The sequence below is a fragment of the Fonsecaea multimorphosa genome, assembly GCF_000836435.1.
Source record: "Fonsecaea multimorphosa CBS 102226 unplaced genomic scaffold supercont1.13, whole genome shotgun sequence".
Lineage (NCBI taxonomy): Eukaryota > Fungi > Ascomycota > Eurotiomycetes > Chaetothyriales > Herpotrichiellaceae > Fonsecaea > Fonsecaea multimorphosa.
Genome location: NW_015971647.1, coordinates 787,140 through 803,573, shown reverse-complemented (window position 1 = coordinate 803,573; position 16,434 = coordinate 787,140). Strand labels below are relative to the sequence as shown.

The window sequence follows — 16,434 nt, the reverse complement described above, 5'->3', positions numbered from 1 at the left end:
GACGAAACGAGATCCTTTTGCATTGTCCAGCGCCATGCTAAAAGCTCTCAAGTTTATTGTACTGAATGGCCTCCCTCATGATGCCGCGCTCTCCACCGGCTTCTCCTCGATACAGCTCCCCAGCTGCGCAACGGCGAAATACCCTTTATTCTCGATAACCCCCCGATTCTTCACCACGGCGGTATACTTAATGACCCACTGCGGCTCGATATCGCCCTTCAACAACCCGTGCTCTTCAGGACTGCCCTCTGGGTGCGCAGCCAGAATGCCAGCACCGTCTTTACCGGGCCCCAGTAATTCTCGCGTCGTTCCCGGCGGCAAAATATCCATACAATCGGCATGTGTCAACAGCTCAATCTTGTTCTCCTTGGCGTACATGATCAGCGACTTGGGCACGACGCAGCAGTCCTTGACGTTGATCTGGTCCACCTTGGGCCGGACGCGGACCTCTGGCAGGAATTTGGCGAGGCGTTCCGAACTGAACTCGGACACACCGAGTTGGGAGATGACGCCCTTGTCGTACAGCGTCTCTAAAACTTGCCAGGTCTTGACCTGCGCCTCAAGACCTTCCGATTCCACGTCACTGGCACTGGCCTCGCTGGGATTTTCATCCGCGGGAGAAGCCCGCTCTTTGGCTGAGTCCTTGTCCCCGTTGTCATCCTCGTCTTCTTCTGATTCTTCATCATCTGCGTCAAAAGTCACACCGGGGTACGAAACGATCAACAGATCGATCGTGTCCACGCCCAGCTCTTTCAATACCAAATCAATGGCTTCTCGCGTGTGTCGGCACCGCCGCGTGCTCGGGATGCCAGGCAGAAAAAATAGTTTGCAGGTCACGTCGTAGGAGTCGCGGGGCTCGACGAGCGGGGTTGGCCGCCACGACGGCACGTAGAGCGTATCGCTGTCGGGATCCCGAGTCGTCCACACGGGAGGTGTAAAGTTTTCTGTGGTGGCGGCGTCGACAGGGGCAGGAGCAGGAGGAGAAGAGTAGTGTTTGAACGAAGCAAAATTGGCCCGCAGCGAGTTGATGAGTTCAATGTTTGATCGCGAGAACAGCGGCCGCCGCACGACGGGGTGTCCCGAGGACATTATATTGCTACATTGCGTTGTCAGTTTTCATGCCGGCCGATGGGTTTCTTGCTTCTTCCCCCCTCAGCGCTACTTCATGGTTTGGGGAAATGCGTACGAGGTTGAGAGGATCAGCTTCATCTTGCTGGCGCTGGACCGTGCTGCGTATGCGGCCGTGGGAGCGGTGCTGTGCGACGAAGCAAAGCGGTCGGTGTCGGCGCAGGCTCGGTGTCAGTGTTGCTACCGTCGTCGCATATGTAGGTAGACAGGTAGGTAGGTAGGTAGAGAACAAGCGCAGATTTATCTCTCGACCGTCGAAGCGTGATCGTGTAGGAAGGGACAAAACTCTTTTTATTCTCTCCTGGTGTGTTGGGGTTCCTGGCCGCTGCGGGCTGTGTTATGTGAAAGCGGGGGCTAAGCATACGCCACTTTGATTAGGTAGGGCAAGGTAGGGGTAACATATTAGATGGCAACTGGTCCTCCGAGTTTTCCAAACCTCTGTATCGAGCCAGACGAGGCTTTTTCATGGATGTCGACCAAAATCTTCGACTTCAACAGTTCTCTGGGGAAGGACGTGACTGAAGCTACCACTCCGCCGTGTTCCAATATGCGATCAAGCTATTCAAAGACTCGAAAAGGCGTCAAGCGAAGGAGACTTATCTACTGTCCAGCGCATGGTCAATGAATTCCGTGGCACCTCTGCTGGTGAGCACTTGCTTCAAGGACCAGGGAGCAGTCTGTTCTTTGCAGTTCAGAATCGCTGCAGTGCTGTTGTCGACCACCTTCTGAGTCAAGACGTGTCTCTGGATGTTAAGGCATATCCATGCTGCTATCCTTAAGAAGGATCAGGCTTTACTCGACCTATTCCTCAAATATGGGTGGAATATCAACAAGCAAGTGGAATGGGCGGTTCCGCCACCACTTCCGCAAGTCCCCAAGAGCAAATGTAATCTGAAGTCTACTTCTTACTTGTCGCAGGAAGACTTGCGGCTCAGGATGCACCCATCGTCTTTTGGTTCCTCTCCCATGGTGCAAATCCCAAGGCTGGAAGCAAGTTGGACTTGTCCCCGTTGTAATATGCCGTTCAATATGCGCCGTTCGATGTTATTAAGACGCTCTTCGAACATGGCGGCGCAATTCATACAGGGCAGTGGGTTCACTATGCTGTCCGTCGTTATCGACCAGATAGCCTCCAAGTCCTGGCTTACCTCGTCAACAAGGGTGCGTCTGTCCATGACGTGATGTATCAGAGTAAGACGGGATTCTTATCGAGTGCAAAAAAGCATTTGGACTTGGCAGTCCTCTCCATGAGACAGCTCAACGCGGGAAGCTGGACGTGCTCCGACTTCTACTGGAGAAAGGCGCAGACCCAAACATCGCAGACTCTCTCGGGCAGACAGTCATTTGACAAACGTCGAGGGGAGATGCTGTATTCGATCGAAGAATGCTAGCAAACATGAGCTTGAACAAGGTGTAGGAGAGTCTTTGAGTAGACCGCACTCCAGGTTGTCAGTCAAGAAAGTACAGTTCGTAGGATAGTGTTCTGGGGGGGACCACAAGAGCCCTCGTATGTTGGCTGGTCCTTGAGAATCAAAATGGGGAAGTAGCCAATGGTATTGGGGGGAAACAAACGTGGTACTCTTCTGATTGTAGAGGTGATGAGAATATGGCGGGTAGTATGGATTGAGTATGTATGGTTGTTGCAACAAGCACTGGGAAGATATTTTATAGACAGTGTGGACCTATACCGCGACCAAGAACAAACTCATATTCATAGCGATTGCAGGACAGATAGAGCTAGTCCGAGCTTGAATTTGAAGAGTCGACCTAGCGTTCCGCGATTCTGTTGATGATAGCAATTATCAAATGAGTGTCGAAAGTCTTGCAAATGCGCCCACTGTATCGGAGTATGAAGATCGCCGCCTTAGCCCTGTACATTGGGAGACAAAACAGGAACGTCGGTCGTCAAAGCTCTTTCCGATACAGAGGTCCTGTAATGCGCAAGTATTAAAGCCTCGCCCACGTAGGATTCTTCTTCGAACCTCTTCTCCAAACGACAATGCTCATGTTTGATCACAGCATCAATTGGCAGAATAAGACGGTCGCCACAACAGCAGTAGCCTTCCACGGAACGGAAACAGGAGGAGCAGCCATCGAAGTTCTCTTCTCGCCGGCAATGTGCATCGGCGGTAGCGGTGATGACCTCTTCTCCTTGGACTTGGTGCTGACAGGAACGGGCAGGCTGCCATCGCAGGTGAATTCTTCCGCCGTGCAAGCATGGTTGCACTTCCCATATGCCTCCACAAATTCCCAGTGGTCGTTCGCGTCCAGATTGTATCTGCAAACACATCCATCCTCGTCCCCAGCGCGGAGTCGGGGCACGAAGAGATCTCCAATGTCGTAACCTAGGCAGATGAATAAGGGAGGACCCGAGGTGCTCCAATGATCCGAATTTAGGGGGAGATTATAACGGCACGCAGAGTCGTAGAATTTGAGCCTGGATTCATCGTAGCAGAGCGCCGCGCCACGGTGTGGTGGTACTGTAGTCATTGTCTCTGTCGGTGATGTCGATGCCGTAGAAAAATATCTAGGTAAGTAGTAACTCAAGGAGGTGGAGAGAACAATATGGGATTGTGAGCGAAGAGTCGCCCTTTCATACTTCCCGTGCAATTGACTTTTCAGCCTGATGCGGTTTTGTGGCTGCGCCTTCTCAGAAACAGCCCTGGCTAAACTTTGCCAGTATGCCAGATGGCCTGACGCATACCTTAGGTAGGTACACTTGACGCTATAGCGGAAAGTGTCTGCTTCCCTCTCATGTGTGCTGCCGTTGCGGGTTGCGAGGACCCTGTCAAGCTCAGCTAGTCCAGCGGCCAAGCAATGAGTAGAAGCGGCCAAAGCAGTTCGACAGGTCTCTCTGCCGACGTTCGACCCGACGCTGGCGAGACTTCCGGCCCTAGACGTCAAAAACTCAGCCGCAATATTTGCTCTATGCAACTAGGTGCTGCAGGGTCTTGCGGCATTGGTACATAAGCCTGACACAAAGAAGCCTAGGTAAGTACAGGCATGGTCAGAGAAAACGGCCTATAGTTGCAGCACAGTCGCAACTTTAGTTTGGTGACAGCCTCCTTTCAAGCAAAGAGCATAAGCGTCGATGGCCCGTAGACCGGTTTCATCCCGAAGGGGGCGGGGAGACGAACTCAGCCTCTTCGACGTACGTTCAGCGGACGATAGGCTTGGGGCTGTTGGAAGCAGCCTTATCTCAAAGAGGCTTAAAATAAGGTTTTGCAGTGGAAGCGAGCGTCAAGCTGAGGGCTTTCGCGAAGCCAAGCCACATGAATACGAGATATTATGTTACCAAGCTCGTAGGCTAGCTCATCTCGAGTTGGCAATTGCATGATGGACAGGCCCAGAATCTGAACCCTCGCCACCCTGGAAAGTTGTTGGAAAGTTTCTGATCGGTTGGGTTGAAAATGGTACAACTACCGAGTACACCCTGGCAGATAGACAAGTTCAAATTCTATGCCTTCTGCAGAGACAGGATGACTCTGACTACCCTTCCAGCTTAGTCTCCCGGCCTTGTCGACGAAGACTTGTGGTCACTGGTCAGGCTGAAAAAAATACAGGGTGTCGTCCGTAGTGAGACCCGATCGAGCAATAATTTGCGTTCCTCCCAATCGACACATGTCCAGCAAACAGGTTTGCTTGCTTCCGGGAGCTTTCCAGGGTCTGGTAGGTACTCGGTACGGGTTTCGCGGTATTGAGCTGCACCGCGCGGATGCTCCCTGGTATATCCATTTACTACCTACTATGCAACTGACCGGTGGTTGCTGTGCTATTTAGTGTCACTTCGTTAATGGCGTGTAGCTTCTACGAGTAACTTTAATCTCAACTGGCCAGCAACAATTCTGTCTGCATCGGTTCAGCCTCGATTGAAATCAAGTACCATATCACTCGAGGTCTAGCTCAGCACCCAGCACTCACCCCACAGAGCCCTGCAGTGAAATCTCGTCTCTCCCTGAGCATATGCATCGTTGCCCGTGTCAGTGCACTTCTTCAACAATACACCTTGTCCCAAGAGAGGCAAAACGACACAGGCAAAACGAGCCGATCACTAACCCTGGTGTCAGATAGCCTCTTCTGCGAGGCGGAACTGGGAGAGGTGACTTACAAAACATGGCCTTCCTCCCTAGACGATGGATCAAGAATGGCGCCAGGGCGTTAAAGGGGATCGTGACCGAGATTCACCCCACTCCCAATACAAGAGCGTTGCTGCCTTGGTACCCAAGAGCATTGTACAGCTGCACACTGTAGTTGCTGATGACCAGGATACCCATGGCCTCGGAGCTCCAGAGAATAAAGAACGAAAGAACAGGCGTTTGAGGTCCGATCTGCGTGTGATGATGCTAAACTTTCCTTCTCGCTGTCAGACTGACTCGTCGAGCTGTCCCAACGTGCTCGGTACGACCGCTGGAAACGAGTGGATGAGCAGATGCGTAGACGCAGTCGGCAAGCATTGATATCAGGCCATACCCATGTTGTATGCACTGGCGAAGATACCGAAGCCAGCCAACCAGACCCGGTACATATTGTACCAACTCCAAGTTTCCAAGCTGGGCTTTTTAATCTTTCCCAGTCAGTCAATTCTGTGGCGGCAAGGTCAAATGGCCAGTAACGAAAGTGATGAGTTGGTCGCTTAATTTGCTCGGGCAATAGCAAAGGGGTGCAAAAGTAGAAGAGAGAGAGAGAAAAGATCAACGAGCCTGCCTTCTTCATCTATATGTACTCCTTGTCCCCTTGTCCTACCTGAGGTCATACTCAGCCAAAGAGTCGCACAGCGGCCCGGTGGACTGACAGGCACAGCTATCCGACTTTTATTAGTCCAGTGAAGCCAGAGACTCTGCCGAGGCGATAGCTTCGGTGCGAGTTCCGATAAGTATAGCCCATTGTGTCACATCGTCAATCAATGCGGTCTCGTTTGCCCCAAAAGTAAAGTGTGTAGGAGGTGATGAGGGATTAAAAGCGGCGAGAGGCCTTCGTGTCCACTTACATAATTCGTCTCCTGGCGCCAAGAAATGACAACTTTCCCTCAGGCTGCGGGTAATTTCGCCGGGCCGGACACTTGGGACATTTTCCATACTGCGTTTCCATTCCACCTGTCCAGCTCATGACTTGCGGACAGGCAAGATGGCTATCAGGTGAGGTTGAGAACTGGCCGTTGCATGGAGCCGTGTATATTGACGCATGATAGATATCTCATCTTGCTTTCCCGCCAGGGCAAAGTGGTAGGCTCCCATGCCCTCCCCAAGTAGTTGCCCACCGTGGTTCGTTTCGCTGACTTCAATCTGTCCAATTGCTCCAGAGACTTGCAAAATGGTTCACCACTTTGTCCCCAAGGGAAAAAGCCAAAATCATCAAGGACGTCTCTCAGCTAGTTCTCGCTCGGCGGACTCGGATGTGCAATTTTCTCGAGTACAAGGGTGCGGATCCCCGTCTGCTTCATTCTCTGCCCACTTCCTCTTCGTGTGCTTCTTTTCCTCCTCTTGTTGATCTCAGACTAACTCCCTTGCTGGATCGTTTCAGACACCAAAGTCGTCTATCGTCGCTACGCATCCCTCTTCTTCATCGCCGGTTGTGACTCCACGGACAATGAGTTGATTACCCTCGAGATCGTTCATCGCTATGTTGAACAGATGGATAAATACTATGGGAACGTGTGTGAACTAGACATCATTTTCAATTTTCAAAAGGCCTACTTTATTCTGGACGAGCTCCTCCTGGCTGGAGAGATGCAGGAAAGCAGCAAGAAAAATGTGCTGAGGTGCATCAGTCAAGAGGATAGTCTCGAAGATATGGAGGTAAGCAACGCCGATATTTCCTCAAATGCAGCCCTTTGAGGACTGCCACACACTGGGCCGGATAAGCTATCGCATGGGACCATAATTTCTTGCGGCAAGCGACACCCCATCTGCGCCTTTTCTGCTGCGGCGGTATGCTCTCATCTCGGGTTCCTGTTGTGATTGTTGAGGCTAATTCCACATGTCTTCTGTCGGACCAGGTCGAAGAAGAAGTCACCAAGATCATGTAGAACATGATGCCGACGGCCACTGTGCTGTTCGGTGGCATGGCCTCAGGTGCGGATCTTCTGTGAAGAGCTGATATCGCATCTGACCCCTGCTTCGACGCCTTGTCGCGAGTGCTTCATAAACCTTGAGAGAACGCCATGATTGACAAGTCGTTCTTTGCAGACCACCGAGGAGGCGCTCAAGAGAGGCGGCTTGGTTTGACCGCCGCCGTCGATGTGATGTCGTGGGTTCACACCCAGCACTTATGAGATGGCGTTCAGGAAGGAAGATACCCAGGGAAGGACACATGGACCTTGCAAACAGGGTCTTTGTTTCAGCCGCTTGACGCGATTGAAACATGTCATGTACATTACGCGGCGAACCAGGCTATAAGACAATCGAAGCATGCATGCTCAGAGTTAAGCTACAAACCAACCATCCCTGCTTGACCAGCTGACGCAAACAGAGACCTGGGCTGCCATTGACCTCGTTGACCTCGTTGACCTCATCGCTCTCGTCCAGTGCTTGATTTCCCTTGAATTGCCGTGAGCACAAAGTCCGAAATCCATTGTCATCGTTCGCTGCAGCGCATGTGCGAGGCGGGACCCGCCTATTGGTTATCTTGCGGGATGCACGTGACTGCACAGCCCCGGAAGGAGTTTAGGCCCGCGAACGTCCCCATGATTGTTTCTCCGCCCGGCTGCGCAACGTCGTCCAACTTCCAACCTCACCACCTGCTTGTCACTACCTACATCATCAGCCTTCAGCAACTTATCATGGAATCGCGTCCCTATCTTGCGACCTGCTAGACGTCCATCGTCTAGCTATCCGAGTCCCCGAGAGCTGCCTCTGCAGCCAGCCCTGGTTATCTCTTGGTTCGCGATCGCCTAGCCAGCTCAGGTCAACCATCCTCTTCAGACTTCATCATCACTCGCGTCGGAGCTGCGAGTCCATCGCTTCGCGAAAGGCGTTCTGCGAGCACTGCGAACCAATTTCCCTGTGCTGAATCTGCAACCAGCGCTGTTCAACGTCCGCGCAGTGCGATGCGCTGAATCTGACTCGGACCACCCCAGACACTAGCACGATGAAGGTAAGGAGACTCATTTTCGCCCCTTTCGGTTTTTCACCAATTCTAACGCTTGAATCTAGTTTATGCCAAATCGCGACCTTGACACGGTCACCTCTGCGCTCAACTTTACAACCCCGGATCTCCATGTGGTAGGGGGATGCGACCTTTACACCACCAAGGCAGCCGGCGGAGACAAGAAATTATACAAGAACATTGAAAATGGCCTGGAAGCACAATACAAGTCGAATCTCCAATTCTCGCAATCGCTTTCCCCGCCCCAGGCGCATGTGGCGGCATCAAGCCTGAATCTGAGCCGAAGCAGTCCCTTTGGGAATCTGGGGATGATCAGCTCGCGGAGGACATATGCGTACCTCATAGCCACATTGAACGCGAGTCACCCTCACTACGACTTCTCGCACGTCCTCCGCCCCACCGATTTTAAACGAGAGAAGAGCCTGCGACACGTCATGAACACCTTGGATACGACCATGTACAATCTCCGTTCACGGCCCGTCAGCGCATATCCCAGAGATTCCGCCCCCCTCGCATCCGCTCAATCGCAATGGGGACCAGCAATGTGGAGATTGATCGACCAGCACATGAGTTTGCGCGAATGCTCTGTGTATCGTTACGCACCCGAGGAGTTTGATCCCTTTGAGGATGACGACGAAGGATCGATCTGGTCGATGAACTACTTCTTCTTCAACAAAGCGAGGAAGCGTGTTTGTTACCTGTATCTACGAGGCATCAGTGTTTTGGCGGTCCCTACCATCGATGCCCTGAGGACGCCTATCAGGTCCAAGCGCTTTGCCGATGAGGAGGCGGATGGGTGGATCACTCCCGATCTCGGCGCGCACAAGCGAGCAAAATACTGGCTGGGTGATCGAGATGATGTCGAAATCGCTGAGCACGACGATGAAGCAGAGGGAGATGTGGACATGGCGGTCATGTCGGTTGAGAAAGACGAGAAGCCCATGGATGCCCCCGTTTCAGAGGGCAAGCGGCCATCTAAGGAGCACGGATCCCCGGCTGACGATGAATACTTCCCGCCCCCATCGAGGCCGGTTGTCGACGAGCATGACAATTACCTCCTTAGCGACGAAGAGGTACGGAGCTTGAGAAGCCAGAGCAAGAGCACGGCGCGGGGAGTCAGTGAAGAGGTGGTGGGACCCATGGAAGTGTAGAGGACCGTTTTCTCTTCTGCATCGCACCGCCTCTTCGCTTGCTCAGAGATCAGTGACCCCTGTTTCAGCTCTCTTGACGAAGGATGAGATAGCCGCCATTACTGACCGGATTTGAGGGAGAATCTTTTGCTTTTCCTGACGCGTTACGTTGGACTGTGTTATACTAATTATGATACCTGATGCAAGCATGGGCGTTTTCGGCAAGGCCGGTGGGAGCGGCCATTGACGGAAGCTTGCCCAAACGTCGATATTGAAATGGCATGATGGATTCTTGTTTTCTGGAGTCATAGGAATCTTGGGAAAGGAACGAGTCTGGGATGAATGTTAGTTGTGGAAGGGCAGCCATAGCACCTCGACAGTCGAGTTTCTGTAAGGAACGTACATACCTGCACTGCCAAAGCCTCCCAGCCTCGCGTAGAGATCAAGATAGGGCAGGTTTCCCGGACCAAGGTGCAGGCGCCCGGGTTATCATTACTATTATTGACCCAGGTCCGAAGTCTGTACGAGGTATTACTCCAGGCGCAGCTCTCGTCAGTTCCACCAGTACGAGTACTTGTGTTCAGACCACGTCTTCTCGCCTTCTGTTCGCTCTCATTGCACGGCAAACCACACATCTGATTCCACTCTCCGCTGTCCGTTTATACGGGAACTCGCCGCCCTCTCTTCGTTTAGGTTGCCCTCGAAACCAGTCGAGCATCCGAATCACACGCGAACCAACCCTAGCCTCACACAGAGCAGCGGCACTACAAACCCATCCGCTATGGGCGAAAAGGAAGACAAAGAGAAGGCCGAGAAACTGGCTGCAGCGAAGAAGAGGGTAAGAGACATCCAATTCGTTTCTATTGTGACGTAGGGACCGAAGCGGGCCAAATATTTGATTTAATACCTCCTGCCTGAGTTCCGACGCACTTGGGTCATCCACTAAGTTTATTCCGCCGACCCAGGTAGCCCAATTGCAGAAGAAGAAGAAGGCCGCGGCTGCAGGCACAGGAGAGAAATCGACGACAGCTGCAAAAGATCCTTCAAAAAAGGGGGACGAGCGTGTCGGGGATGGGACGGAAGGGGAAGTCGATGCCGATGCCCAAGAGAAGGCCACAACCAAGGAAGAGGACGCTTTCGACGCCGAGGCAACTCCGGCTGCTGCAGAGGAACAAGAGGGCGGCAAAGGGGTTGCCAGCCTCGCAGACGCAGAGGCAGATGCAGACCAAGAAGCCTTCACGGCTGCAATCGAAGCAGCGACTGCCAATACTCCCACCCCGGAAACGGTCGTTTCTCCCGTAACGGTCTCACCCCCCTCTGCCGATCAAGACCAGCTCTCGTCCGCTAAGGGGGCCAGTGCTCGGCATGGTGCCCGCCAGCCGAGCATCAGCCTGCAAAGCAAAATCCGGAGCACCAGTTTCCGGGATAGCGGACCGTTAAGTCCCGCTCTGATGACGGGAAATTCCTTATTGAAGGTTGAAGAGCTAGAGAGGGAGAATAAACGGCTGACGAAGGAAGCAGAAGCCCACGAGAGAAGGTGGCGTAAACTAGAAGAAGAGTTGGAGGAGGTGCGGGAGGAGAATGCTGAGAAGCATGCAAATGGAGAGACCGATGAGGAGATACGGCGGTTGAGAGCTGAAATCGAGGCTCTTAGGCGACGAGCCAGTTTAACAACTACTACACTCAGCAGGAGGGAAAGTGCTGCGGGGGAGGATGTGGCCATGTTACAGACCGAACTGGAGAGGAAAGATTCCACCATTGCGGATATGCAACTCGAGATTTCGAGACTTAGGGGCCAACTATCGAGTCAGACGCAAGGATGCGAGGCGCACGGGGAGCAAATTGCTGGGCTGCAGTCGTCATTATCGTCGACAGAAGCAAAATTGAAGGCATTGGAGAGTGATTTATCAGATGCGAAGAAGGCGTTGTCCAAGGCAAGTGAGAAGGCTGTGGTGGATTCGACGGAGCGCACGAGCAAGGAGATGAAAATTCGGGCTTTGGAAAGAGAATTGCAAGAAACTGCTGCCCACAGGGACGAGGTCGTCAAGAAAGCCGAACAGCTGGAGAAGAAGATCGAAGTGATGAATAAGCTTCACCGTGAGGCTGAAGCAAGGCATGCGACCAAGTTGGCCACGGCCGAAGCCACCGCCCGAGAACTCCCAGCCCTGCGCATGAAGCTCGAAAAGTCCGAGAGTGAAATTGCCCAATTACGAGAAAAGCATAAGCGGGTGATGAGCGGCGACGGAGGAGGAGACGGTTTGGATGAGCTGGAAGACGAAGAAAGGCAGAAACTCGAAAGAAGAATCCGGGAATTGGAAGGCCAAGTTTTTGATCTCCAGCGCGGCGTGTGGAGAGATAAGAGAGTGCAGATGCAGCCTCGTGGAGATGATGTCGGATCGCGAACTTCGTTAGACCCAGGCGCCGAGGACTTCGACGAGGTGGATCTTTCAGGCACCGGAAACGCCAGCAGTCGACGAAGGAGCTTTGCGAATCAGCAGCAGCAGACTCGTCACTCCAACTTTGCTCAGGTGCTGAATTCGGGCCTTGCTGCATTCCGCGCGAGCACCACCTCTCCCGTCGGCCAGCAGACTCGGCCACGGAACGATTCTCTGCTCCAGGAATTCGATGACGACGATGGCTTTGACGAGCACGCTTTTGCCCGTGCACAGAAGGAGGAGGAGGCCAGGAAAATGGTAGAACATGTGAGGGAAGTCAAAAGGGGGTTGAAGCAGTGGGTCGGTTGGCGGCTGGATCTGGTCGAGGCGAGACGGGCGGGTGTAGGGGTGGGATATGGCGAGATTTTTGAACTATGATTCGAGTGGGAGGGCTGCGGACAAGGTACAGTCATCCTTGATTGTAAGTCAAAACCACTGCAACCGCACAATTCCAGAACTGTTGACAAGCAATGTGGTCTTTTGTCAGGCCATGGATGCGTGCATGCCCCTTGGTCCTTTTCTGATACGTTCAAGGCTGCTCCGTTTGCGCTGCCGTAGAGAAATGTGCAACCGCATGCTCTCTACGTCGCCGTACAATTTCGCCTGTTCAGAAGGCTGAGATCACCAACAATGATGAGGCTTTGTCTGTCTCATCAACACCCTCACAATGAACGCGTCTAATGCTGCCTTTGAGGCATTGGGAGAGCATCCTGAGTCTTCGCATCGTTCCACAATCTCCCGTCATCAGACTGCAGACCGCTGGGAGAGTTCCTCAGAAAGTTCCTCAAGCACTGCCCCGGACGAGAAGGCAGCTTGGTTGCTGAACCAAATTTACGCTATAGCCTCATCTGATGAGCGACATGACTGGGACTCGGTTGATCCCCTGCTCAAAGAGATCGGCGAGCTTTTCCCACTCCTGCAAGCGTTTGTTACCCAGTTGATCGACGAAGACAGTGAATCCTCTTACTGGACCGCATTTCCCCTGGCCTTGGAGGAGTATGGCATTCTTGAACGGTCGGATTTTCATGATAGCCTGAAGTGAGCCGCTTGTTTTGGCAAGTTTGTCAGATGCTAACTGGCTATGAAGGTACGACTACTACTTCACGGCCCGGACCTTGGTTTCCAGAATGTCCGCGTCGTCATCACATTGCCATGTGCAGCACAATCTGGCCTACAAGATCAAACAGCAGCTTGAAGAAATAGCGTCCCGCGATGACAATGCGAAGGAATTCCTGCGGGGTCTCTCTGTTGCCCAAGATCGCAAGATGCATTACTCCACCCATACAATGCGATCACCGGATTTCCGCTTTATGCATTGGGACCAAAAATACCCAACTGTGATAGGGGAGATTGCTTCGTCTCAGACCACAAAGGACCTGACAAGGCTCGCCGATGAATACTTGTTTCATATGCGGGGCTATCTAAACGTGGTTTTCGGAATCAACTTCGGATTTCGGTACGATGAGAATTCAAACATCAAGACATCAGCCACGTTGTGGATTTGGAGACACGAACTCAGAGGAGGGGAGCACATCGTTCCACATTTCGAGGAAATCGTAAGTTGCTGGCGATTTAAGCATGAACATCATGTCCGACTGCTAATCCTGTGGCTAGACGATCTTTGACGAGTCTGGCGACAGGATTGTCGACAAACAGTCCGGCTTGCGCCTGTCTCTCACGGACTTTGTGTGCCATCGTCCTTCTTACAAAAAGATTGGGTGGACCAACCATCTCAGCGACATCGTGAGGAGTTATCCTCTTGAGGTCGAGGGTTTGGAGCCGTATGAGGTCTTCATCTCTTTGGAAGACCTGCAAGACGTTCTTGAAGGAGCAGCAGAACTCTATCAAGCTGAGGTCGATAAAAGCCAAGCTGAGGACGATGAAGGTCACGCCGCGGTCGATGAAAGTTAAGATGAGGACGATAAGAGTCAAGATGAGGTCGATGAAACCCGAACTGAAGGCTAAACCTTGAGGCTGCATTACATCTGCTGGGAAAGGAAAGCAAGATATCCTCATGGAGGACTTGACACTGACGGCTTCTCGAATGTGTCTTAGCAAGGATCAGTCGGACTGGGTGAACTGGGAGGAAAAAAAGTATTGCTTTTATTGATTCTATGATACTCAATAGAGTTCGGGCACGCACGCAACTCGGTTCACGAGCCGGGACTCTTGCTCTTTCACAGCTGAGAGGATAGAGAGGATGAGAAATACATATTCGATATCATGCAAATGCTTGATGTTCCCAACCGCCTTTTCTCGGCCGTGAGCGCTTCTGATCCTACCTTGGAGAGAAACGTGTATAGGCCCCTGGAGATGACTTGCCACGCTGGTGTCAGCACAGAATCGTCCGTGTTGTGAAGCCGGTAGAAACTGTGTGAATGAGGCCTGGCGAAGCGTCTTCCTTCCGGCAGTAGCGAGAAGACGACCGTTGCTGGGATCCGGTCTTCAGCCGACTTGATTAGACTTGAGCGGATGACCTCAAAGTCTCGATTGGATGGCGGGTGGAAGGTTGCGCGAGTCAATGTACCTCGTAATCGTAAGGCATCAGTAATGTGTACAGATCAAAGCACAGATCAAAGCGCAAGCCAAAGCGCAGACAAAGGCGGACGCCTCTGGAAAAAGTGACTAACCAGAAAGAGTATTCAATTTCTGGCTGGGGCTGGCCCTCTATTTTGATCCACTCATGGAGTCCCGGGGCTTGGCAAGCTTTGCCCTTGAGCAGCTCTACTTAATTGGCGCTGTAGTCGACGGTAGTTCCGATCAACTTGATCACGAATTGTCATTTCAAGTTCCAGCAGAAAAGCTACTGGCATTGACATGTTCAAAGGATCAACGGAATCCCAGGGTAGTTCAGTCTGCACCTGTTTTCTAGACTTTGTCTATCTATATGTGAATCATTGTATGTCAAAGACAGAGAGCAGCAGACAATGAGCGACAAGCACTGACCACAGTTGTATGGAAAAGCACTTGGTCCGAGCCCAAGCCCAATCTCAGTGCATGGCAGGCAAAAGTGTAGGGGACTGACTTCTAAGGCAGCGTGATGTAGGTAGACTCCCTATGCAGTGATTGTCTAACTAGGTACCTACCTAGGTACCTAGGTAGGTAGCCACTATCGACGGTGGGGAAAACAGGGCGGCAATAAGTGCAGCCGTGTCGCTCGCCTAGTTTGCCTAATACAGGATCAAGGCTATCACTCAGCTGGCTAGCCTTCCCGATATAGTTAGACCACTATCTTGGTGCAAGGATCGACCCGAAATAATCTTCCCCTCATATGTTCCCGTCCTTGTCGTCCTCGTCGCGTCTTCTCCTCCACCATTTCTCTTCGTTGATGAGTACACCACACTCAAAGTGATCTGGAACAATGACTGAGCACGACGGCTGTCGTCAGGGCGCTGCTGCGACCCAATCCAGCCTGGACCCGCTTAGTGTCGCTTTGGGATCCGTTGCGGACTGCGGCGAATCACCACCCTCACTTTACGATGCTAAAACTATCATCGCAGACATCAGATTCCGTCTTTCGCGTGGACCATCTGGTGAGGACTGGAAGGAATATCGCTTATCAGGTCAGGAATGGACAAAGCTGAAGGATCTCCTTGCTGAACTCGAATTGGGGCAGAAAGTGTTGTATGCGCAAAAACACGTCCTACAAATTGACTTTGACTCACGCATATTACAGGTACCACTATTTCCCTCGATCCCAAACCTTTGTTCACAAAATGACTTCTACTCTGCACGGACATTTCTCCCGGTCGTTCGGCTACCTGCTGCGGGACGCCCTGGTGATCCTGTGCTGTGAAGCTCAAGAATCCAAACGCTTCATGGATGAGATTGATGACTTTGGGGAAAGCCAAATAACAGGCCTTGGCACCCATGTACCCGATGGCTTCTTTGGACACGAAATGGCAGGGGGTGGTGTTGTTTTTGAGTTCGCCTATTCGCAGAAGACCAAAAGACTACGAGAGTTGGCGCAATTCTACCTACTCGAGAGCGACCTTGACGTGCAACTCGTTGTCGGTGTGGACTATGACTACGTAAATCGCACTAAGAAGGCTACTCTCCTGATCTGGAAACGTGACGAGTCGGATCCTGCTGGCGGCGTCAAGCTGAGGGAATACGTTGAGGTCGGTGAAATTCCCCCCTCCCTCTTTGGACAACTTTCTTATATTCGTGCTCAGGAGCTGCGATCCGAAGATGGCACACCCATTCCGGGTCCCGATCTGCAAATAACCATGTTCGACCTAGCCCCTCCCGACTGCATCCCCCCTTCCCTCCGTCATGCGACAATCAACCTTTCGGTCGAGGATATCTGTGAAAAGATCCAGAAGGCCGAAAAAGCCCAGGAGGCTCGACACCAAAAGGCCAAAGAAGCTCAGGAGGCTCGACGCCAGAAGGCGCGCTCTTTGAGGAATATGGTACCTGATACTGGACACTCCTCCCAGCCGGTCCCAGATTCGGTCGAAGCGGATGAAAGTGAGGCAGATCCTTAAGGTTCCGAGCATGATCATAGCCCTCAGCTAATCGATAAAACCAATGCTCCAATAAGTCGTGCACGTCCGTTGCTTCGAAGTCCCATCAAGACTCGAAGTCAAACTGCGGGACAATGCGCAAGTCGACCGTATTCAACCCAGTCTTCTTAT

General features: G+C 52.3%; 7 protein-coding genes across 7 annotated transcripts; 5 read left to right on the top strand and 2 right to left on the bottom strand.

Annotated features, from left to right (window-relative positions):
• Positions 1-75: 75 nt before the first annotated feature.
• On the bottom strand, positions 76-1,089 carry Z520_06998 (uncharacterized protein; the record flags this gene model as incomplete). Its single annotated transcript, XM_016777498.1, has 1 exon — positions 76-1,089. One exon carries the CDS (start codon positions 1,087-1,089, stop codon positions 76-78), a length of 1,014 nt encoding a protein of 337 aa, XP_016631669.1.
• Positions 1,090-3,141: 2,052 nt separating this feature from the next.
• On the bottom strand, positions 3,142-3,618 carry Z520_06997 (uncharacterized protein; the record flags this gene model as incomplete). The annotated part of the gene is made up of 1 exon (XM_016777497.1): positions 3,142-3,618. One exon carries the CDS (start codon positions 3,616-3,618, stop codon positions 3,142-3,144), a length of 477 nt encoding a protein of 158 aa, XP_016631668.1.
• Positions 3,619-6,252: 2,634 nt separating this feature from the next.
• On the top strand, positions 6,253-6,962 carry Z520_06996 (uncharacterized protein; the record flags this gene model as incomplete). The annotated part of the gene is made up of 4 exons (XM_016777496.1): positions 6,253-6,263; positions 6,317-6,350; positions 6,428-6,545; positions 6,649-6,962. 4 exons carry the CDS (start codon positions 6,253-6,255, stop codon positions 6,960-6,962), a joined length of 477 nt encoding a protein of 158 aa, XP_016631667.1.
• A 1,252-nt stretch (positions 6,963-8,214) lies between these two features.
• Positions 8,215-9,383, top strand: Z520_06995 (uncharacterized protein; the record flags this gene model as incomplete). Its single annotated transcript, XM_016777495.1, has 2 exons — positions 8,215-8,220; positions 8,280-9,383. 2 exons carry the CDS (start codon positions 8,215-8,217, stop codon positions 9,381-9,383), a joined length of 1,110 nt encoding a protein of 369 aa, XP_016631666.1.
• Positions 9,384-10,143: 760 nt separating this feature from the next.
• Z520_06994 (uncharacterized protein) lies at positions 10,144-12,175 on the top strand (the record flags this gene model as incomplete). Its single annotated transcript, XM_016777494.1, has 2 exons — positions 10,144-10,200; positions 10,328-12,175. The coding sequence occupies 2 exons, from the start codon at positions 10,144-10,146 to the stop codon at positions 12,173-12,175; spliced, it is 1,905 nt and encodes a 634-aa protein (XP_016631665.1).
• A 289-nt stretch (positions 12,176-12,464) lies between these two features.
• Z520_06993 (uncharacterized protein) lies at positions 12,465-13,708 on the top strand (the record flags this gene model as incomplete). Its single annotated transcript, XM_016777493.1, has 3 exons — positions 12,465-12,835; positions 12,885-13,353; positions 13,412-13,708. 3 exons carry the CDS (start codon positions 12,465-12,467, stop codon positions 13,706-13,708), a joined length of 1,137 nt encoding a protein of 378 aa, XP_016631664.1.
• A 1,450-nt stretch (positions 13,709-15,158) lies between these two features.
• On the top strand, positions 15,159-16,284 carry Z520_06992 (uncharacterized protein; the record flags this gene model as incomplete). Its single annotated transcript, XM_016777492.1, has 2 exons — positions 15,159-15,421; positions 15,474-16,284. 2 exons carry the CDS (start codon positions 15,159-15,161, stop codon positions 16,282-16,284), a joined length of 1,074 nt encoding a protein of 357 aa, XP_016631663.1.
• Between the last annotated feature and the right edge of the window lie 150 nt (positions 16,285-16,434).